Here is a 7,500-nt window from a genome sequence, read left to right as displayed (position 1 = left end):
TGCAGCAAGTAGAACGGACCTCTACTTTCAGCAACAGGCTACAGCAACTTGCAACACATTTTGTAGTTGCGAGACAGGTTGTGTGTTGGATGCAAAACGTGCAACATCGCTTTTCGACTAGTTTCGCAGCGATGTTGCGAGACAAGTTGGACGTTTTTGTTTCTCGTGTTACCGTAACTTTAGGAAAATTGGAAGTGTTCCTTTCATTTTCCCTGCGACACATCCCAGGCCTCTCTCTGCCTGTTTTGGCGATCAATACCGATTTACGAAAACCTAGAGTTTTCGGCTGTTACAGACGTCGGCGACAGTTTCAGGCTGTAACTAATCCTCTAAAATGCTTTTTTTTTTTACATTGCGCTGCATTGTCTGGCACCCAATTAACTTGCGTGCACCTGCACGTCATTAAATGTTAAGTTTTAGATGTGAAACGGAGTAGTCAACAGACTACATTCGTTTTTTATCAACAAAAGACACTGATTAACTTAAATGACTGGAACAGACGTATGGCATTTGGCGGCAAACCCGACTATCGGGAAGCGTAAGCGTCGTTCATATTAGTGTCATCTTTTTTATAAAAGTGACGACACATTTAAATTTGCAAGACATGTTTCGGTCGTGCAACGACCATCTTCAGTTGAAAGTAGAATTAATTTGAAGTTACATTTGAATTTATAATATGCTAAACAAAGATAAATAACAACGTGAAATAAATTGGGAATCTAACAAAATAGCCAAAGGTAACAAAAAAGAGTGTACAATGGAACATGTTGATTAGAACGAGAGAGTTAAATTAACGTGATATAATTGCTTATTTAAAGAAGGTTGCTCCCAGGAAATATGTAAGGCCTCTTTTATCTTGACCTGGAATTTTGTGGTCGCACGGTCTATAACTTCAAAACATTCCGCAGAGCAGGAGTTACGGCATGCCTCGGATTGTTGAAGGTGTTTAAAGATATGTGAGGTCCTGTCCCTGTTTAAGTGTTCGCGAATGCGTGTCGAGAGGTGTCGGCTGGTTTCGCCGACATAGCAAGAATTACAGCTTGCACAGGTAAACTTGTAGACAACATTCGAACAGAGTTCAACAGGCACAGGGTCCTTCACACTAAACATGTTACGGATCTTGAAGGAAGAAAAGGCTAGCTTAACATCAAGATTGTTACAATAACGTTTAAGTAATTTACGTAATCTGTTTTGTGCTACAATAGAGAAGGGCCCAACATAAGGTAATTTGAAAAAATGTGTAGGATTAGAGGGAGGACTAGTAGGTGTGTTCGAAAGGGTCTGAGTTTTTGTAATATACTGCTTAATGACTCTCTCAACGATATGACTGGGGAAAAAGGTTTTTCTTTCTATAAATGACACATTCTTCACAAATATCCGCGGAGGGATTAGCGTAAAGAGAATTATAACTTGACGGGATTTTTGCTATTGTCATCTCTCTCGAGTTCCTGAAGACGCTTTCAAAAGTCATGGGACCGCTAGGCATGCGCAGTAAGGAGCTAAATTTAGAGATTTGGGATTCCCCGGGTTTACCATCGATAACTTGCTTTACTGCGCATGACATTGGTCTGCCAGCTAAATAAGTCATTTGACGTTGGCGTTTCTAACGAACACCTGTTTCTCGACAGTCATCAATGCGTCATGCTTCTCTCTAATTTTTACGATGTTGAAAAAAAAGATGAAAAAACGTGGATGCACATGTAACGCTTTTGATATTATGAATATCTTACCTTCACAAGTGCCTTTTAATTTGTCCAAATCGTAGTTTTCAGTCAGAGAGCACCACGACTGTCCATCAAAAACGCAGGATTCTCGCGGGCTTCCTTGATAAATGAAGGGAAAAACACAGCACCCGCCATCTTGCGTTCGCCAAGTTTTACATTGAGCTGGAGCTAGCGATTAAAATAATACGAAAAGTTATTTTAAATTAGCTTGGTGAGAGATATAATTAGTTTAGCTTTGTATTTATTAATTTTTGATTGAGATCGAGATGCTGTCATGCCAATGGTTTCACTTTTTGTAAACTTGCAGTATTGGGAAATTGGAGTTGTCTGTTGACCGTAAAATCCGTTTTCAGGTTGAATTCGTTTTTACCGAGGTTACAAAAATTTGGTTACATCAACGGAGTTGATAATGTAAATTGGCCACCGTACAGAGATTCTAAAGGCTGACGTTTCGAGCGTTAGCCCTTCGTCATAGCGAATCGAGAAATTGTGGGTTATGTGTAGTTTTTATAGTAGAAGAGTAGGAGCTACGCTATTGGTGGTAGCATGCCAACGTGAAAAATAGCAATACATTAGTTAAATGAAAAGCGTTCGTTAATACCGTGAGGATTAAGGGCGCCGATTTGGAAGATGAATTTCTACATTCTTGCGGCTTTCCGTCGTACCTTGATGTAGGGAAAGGCCGAAGATTGTCATGTGTTTTTCGGAGTGGTTAGGGAGATTAAAATGACGAGCGACTGGCTTAGATGCATCCTTGTCATTGTTCTCAACATCGTGAAGGTATTCGCGGAATCGGTCGCCTAGTCTTCTACCTGTCTCGCCAATGTAGAATTTATTGCATAACGTACAGGTTATGCAATAAATGACATTTGCGGAGGTACATGTGAAACGATCGGTGATCTTAACAGATCGCTTAGATCCCGATATCTTGCTACTGTTAAGAATGAAAGGACAAGTTTTGCATCGTGAGCGCGCACATTTAAACGTGCCGGGTTGCTCGTTAGTTTTAAGCGCGTCGTCTATATAACTAAAAAGTTGCCTACGTTTTTGTCCCGTTTGAATGAAATAAGTGGTGATCCTCATTTTACCTACGGTTGAATACGCACTGAAATAAATTGAAGAAACATTTTTGGAGCCTATATTAAGCCTAGAGAAAAATTTGGGTCAGGTTAGGATCAGTTGACTTATTATGCAAAGGTAAATAATGAAAAGAACTGTGTTTCGTTGAGCATGTTTGTCGTGGTAATGTAATGGTGAAGACATTGAGCTATAGATCTGGAGTCTCCGAGTTCGAGTACCGGTAAGTGCATAGTACAGTTCTTTGATCCCATCTATGTGGTAATGTTGATAAGTGTATGTATACAGAAACCGATAAGATGATAAAAACATTAAGATGAGGGAAGGGATTGAAGGGCGCACGTCAATTTAAGCAAGATAGTAGGTATAGTCACTATCAGGCCAGGTTCTGTCCACAGTCTGTAAACAAGTAGGGATTTCACTCATAAGCTACAAAGGTATCTAGGCTAGAAGATAGACAATACCATCGATTATACCGTGATTCACATATTTTCTTTTGTTCTTTTATACTTTATTTAAAGGAATGAATGGGCCTGATGAATTGAAAATAGGACCACAGAATCCAATCGCATTTTCAACGCCGTTAGAAATGGCCCTACCATAACCATAGGACGTTTCGTCTTGTCTCCTGAGACCTTCATTAGATGGAATCCAGATTACACATTTTAGTTTGCTTGAAAAACTTCCTATCCCTTTAACCCAGACAGCGAAATGCTTCATACACGGTCAAATTTTTATTCTCACCATGTAGAAGAGTTTCTACACCTCTGTTATGGATCTTGTGTCATCTTTTGGTGTAATATTAATTGAAGGCTACTAGAGGTTGAGAGTATGTGATTTTTAAGCTGGATATTTGTCAGTAAGAAAATTCTCTATAGGAAAAGTGTTTATGCCAAATTCAAGAGCTGGTTTTGTCTCGTCCAAAACTGTTAGATGACGTTTAGCCATCTTTAGCATTCGAAAGTCAAAAAGACAAATTCTTCATGATTCGAATGTTTGAGGCAGGTTTTTAATGAAGATATTCGTTAAGGTCCCCTCAAAGACAAGACCAAACTAATTTTAAAGAAAACAATGGTTTGAAAACTTACGTTTCACAGTTTTTTGCTTTTTGAGAAGATGTCCACACACCCAACCGCGTTCACCGATCAGTCGCGCCATTCTGCTGTCTTTGTAGAGCTCACAAAATCCGGTGTTTCTCGAGAGAGTATCATAGTTGAAAGAAGTGCATAGAGGATCTGATAAACAACTGTGCGTGCAAGCGACGAAACTTTGAGTCTCTTGCAGTTTGATCATGTCACCTTCATGGATTTTGGTATTTTCTTTGGTGCTAAAAAGTCCCGATTGCTGAATAATTTGCGCGGATCCCAGACACAGAAACCCTATGATCATGAAAGCTGTTTTCAGCACGTAGTGATACATCATTTTGCGAAGAAGACCGCACCACAAAATCAACGAGATAACCTTATAAAATTCTCGAAGCGGAACCACTCAGTTATTTTAAGACTCATTCGAAAGGGAAATTGACAACATGTCTAATGGTTACAACAGTGTTTAATTAGCATCCAACTCATGCTTTGAGTGTTTTTTACTTTTAATAAATTGTGTACATTTGAGACATCATGAAAGGGTTTCTCTATTCGGCAACGTAAATACATAAATGCTATTGATAAACTTTGCGAAATGTTCTGTAGACTCAACAAAACCAATTCTATTGAATAGAAGTTGTCATTATTTGTCGTAGGTTAATTAAATTCCTTCTAATAAGAGTTACACGAGGCCACGTTTGCTGAAACTCGTTTTAACGCAAAAGTTGGATTCGATTTGTCATTTGTACACTGTGTTAAATTTTATAAATTCGATCTACTCAAAGGGTCACACAACGGTAAAATTTATTGTTTTTCCAAAACAGTCCTTTACTTTCCCCTCTAAAGGATTTTGTAATATACTGTCTGAAGACGTCGGAAAATTACATCAATTCGCAACCCTGAAAATGTGATTAGCAGGAAACTTAATGAGCTGATTCTGCCTCCGAAAATACCAGCTGGCCTATTTTGTGTCCCAAGCATGAACATGTTTAGGTCACCGAAAACAAGGTAACATTTCTCTTTAGAAATCTCCACCTTTTTTCATCACGTGGCTAATGCCTGCGAAGCACAATCATCTCAGCCGAGACGACCCCTTTGGTGTTCCTGTGCTTATTTTATTCCAGTGTCACAGTCAAAAGTGCTCATGTCTTAATGATCGTATGACGGAGATAGAATGGGACAATAGGAAATATATTCTTCTCGTGTATCCGTTTTAACATAGTGTGTATTATACCTCCTTACCATTATGAATTTAAGAAAAAAATAACAAGTAATCAATCGAAATTTCCTGTAGCAAATAACTTTTTGTCTGATTGGAGAAGCACGTACGGCGCTCGATTCGTAGACTTGAAGTCACATGTGGGTTGAATGTGTTGGTTCTCTACTCTGCACCGAGAGGTTTTTGTCCGGGTGCTCCGGTTTTTAATTTTACCTCTCCTCAAAAACCAACCTATGATTTGATTTTATTTGATTTCTGTACAACGTGTCCAATTAGCTATATTAGGGACTTAACGCGCTACGACGGCGACGTCAATGAAAACGTCATCTTAAAATATAACTTTGCACTATCGTACGTTTCTCGCGGTTAGACCATCTCGTTCGCGTCGTACAATGTGGGTGAAGTATCCTAAAAATAAATTGGTACTAGCGGTTGAAGAGTGAAAATAGAAAATTATAGATTCACATTTGTGTGCTCGCGTTATCAAAATTCCTCAAATTTGGTGATTTCACGTCGTTGTTGAGCAGGGTACCGCACGACTTTGTGCTAAAATGCGTGCCGCACGTGCAGCACGATTATTTTTCCTCTTTTAACCAATGATATTGTTGTTTCGTGGCGTTCTTGTTGACCACCGCGTCGTAGATCGTAAATTCCCTACTGCCTAAGCGCTAAATACATTTTACACTTAAATGAGGTTTATCATTATTATTCAAGATGGAAATAGGACTGAGTGGAGTGCAATTTGGTCTGTAATCATTCGAGTGATTAACAAAATCAAACGAACGCGAAGCGGGAGTCCGATCCGTTAAATGACGAGTATGATTATAGACCGAACTGGACGGCACAAAGTCCTGTTGCCAATTAATCATAACCATTACAATTTCCGAGAAACAAATTTAATGCATGCCTTTTTCACTGTCTAATGTTACAAATTTGTCCATTTTGGAATATCCCCAGTTCGGTAGGGTAAGTGGTTGTTGCTATGGTTATTGTGATAAATTCTGTGATTGGTGGATTAAACTGAGTGCACTAAATATGATTGGCTGATGTAACTGTCCGATTTCAGGTATCCGATTACAGCCAACTGTCGGATTTCAACCCTACACAATAATTAGTGAAAAATAAAGTAGTTATTGCGCCAATCAAATTTGAATAAAATTGTAAGGGTTATGATTAGAAGTATTATAGCCGTTTTCAATTGAGTGTCGAAAATAATTAGCGAATTGCTTTGATTTTGCATTACTTCACTCAGTGATTGGTGCAAAGTTCTCGCGCCACTTTTTCAACCGATCAGAAGTGAAACCAAAACCAATCGTGGCTCGTACGTGCATATTTTCCCGCGCTTTGTTTCGGCTACGTGTAATTACTTCGAATTTTGATTGGTTTACTGGATTGTCTCCGTCCTTTTTGCTTGGCCAGAGTAATTACTTTGGTTTTGGTTTTACAACACACGATTGAAACTCGCTCTATTGAAATTGTCAGGTGTTAGAATCAAATCATCCCTTTTCTGGTGGATTTTTGTTAGCAGTAGTATTAGTTTGAAGACGATCTTTTGTGACTTTTGACTTTGGCTGAAAATGTAAAGACTTTCAAAGTGACTTTGGTTAGCAAAGTTCTGATGTGACGTCATCACTACCTACGTCAGACTTTAATTTTTTTACTTTGTGACTTGACGTCAATAAGTGAAAAGAAGTTGCATATTCATACCCAGGCTCTTGAATCAGAATTCAGAATGCACTACGAAGCGCGTCTTCTATCTAAAAAGACACTAAATCAACACTTTATCCTTTTCTCTCCCACAAAATTTCCTCGCGTTTATGTGTTCGCCTCACTTTCACGTTTCCTTCCTTTCGTTGTTCCTGACTTATTTATCTGTTAACTAATTTATTTATCTACTATCACTTGGCAGCACTTACTAAAGTGGACCACTTTTTAATTAAGTAAGTAATAGACATCCTAATAGTGTTCCCTCTTGATAGTGTATATGCTTTGCTAGTCAATCAACGTGATCATCACCTCGCCGTCCCCAATATTTAATCCTTCAGAGTTGTCTTGCTCTGTGCCGCAGTTATAAGATCCTCCACCTCCTGCGACCTTCCCTCCGTCGCTTAGTTCTTCTACTCCTCCACCGGAATATCCCCCTCCTCCTCCCGGAAATGAGGTGGCTGCTCCTCCACCACCGAACCCTCCGTCGGAGACACCGGGTAAGCTTTGGCCCCCATCACCCCCGTTAAGAAAGCTACTACCTCCTGAGCAAGTCCCGGATGACTCCCCATCTCCGCTATAACCTCCTCCCCCGGAACCTTGCGAATTTGGTGATCTCCTCCCTCCCAGACCATTATTACCGCCATGCCGAGTTCCATTCTCCGTACTTTGCCCGTCGTCTCCATTTAGG

The 7,500-nt window shown here is 39.6% G+C and overlaps 2 protein-coding genes across 2 annotated transcripts in view; both read right to left on the bottom strand.

Annotated features, from left to right (window-relative positions):
- Window positions 1–4,293, bottom strand: part of LOC137975729 (ALK tyrosine kinase receptor-like) — a 5,630-nt gene extending 1,337 nt beyond the window's left edge. Inside the window, exons 1-2 of the mRNA XM_068822900.1 lie at window positions 3,890–4,293; window positions 1,731–1,892 (exon numbers count right to left, since the gene is read on the bottom strand). Coding sequence (XP_068679001.1) covers window positions 1,731–1,892; window positions 3,890–4,223 — 496 coding nt within the window. The 5' untranslated portion in view covers window positions 4,224–4,293. The remainder of the gene's footprint in view (window positions 1–1,730; window positions 1,893–3,889) is intronic.
- Window positions 4,294–4,476: 183 nt separating this feature from the next.
- LOC137975918 (uncharacterized) overlaps window positions 4,477–7,500 on the bottom strand; it is a 12,566-nt gene continuing 9,542 nt past the window's right edge. The window contains exon 3 of the mRNA XM_068823127.1: window positions 4,477–7,500. This exon is cut by the window's right edge and continues 445 nt beyond it. Coding sequence (XP_068679228.1) covers window positions 7,098–7,500 — 403 coding nt within the window. The 3' untranslated portion in view covers window positions 4,477–7,097.

Source organism: Montipora foliosa, chromosome 11 (assembly GCF_036669935.1).
Source record: "Montipora foliosa isolate CH-2021 chromosome 11, ASM3666993v2, whole genome shotgun sequence".
NCBI lineage: Eukaryota > Metazoa > Cnidaria > Anthozoa > Scleractinia > Acroporidae > Montipora > Montipora foliosa.
The sequence above is the reverse complement of the archived record's forward strand: the minus strand, read 5'-3'. Positions and strand labels throughout refer to the sequence as shown.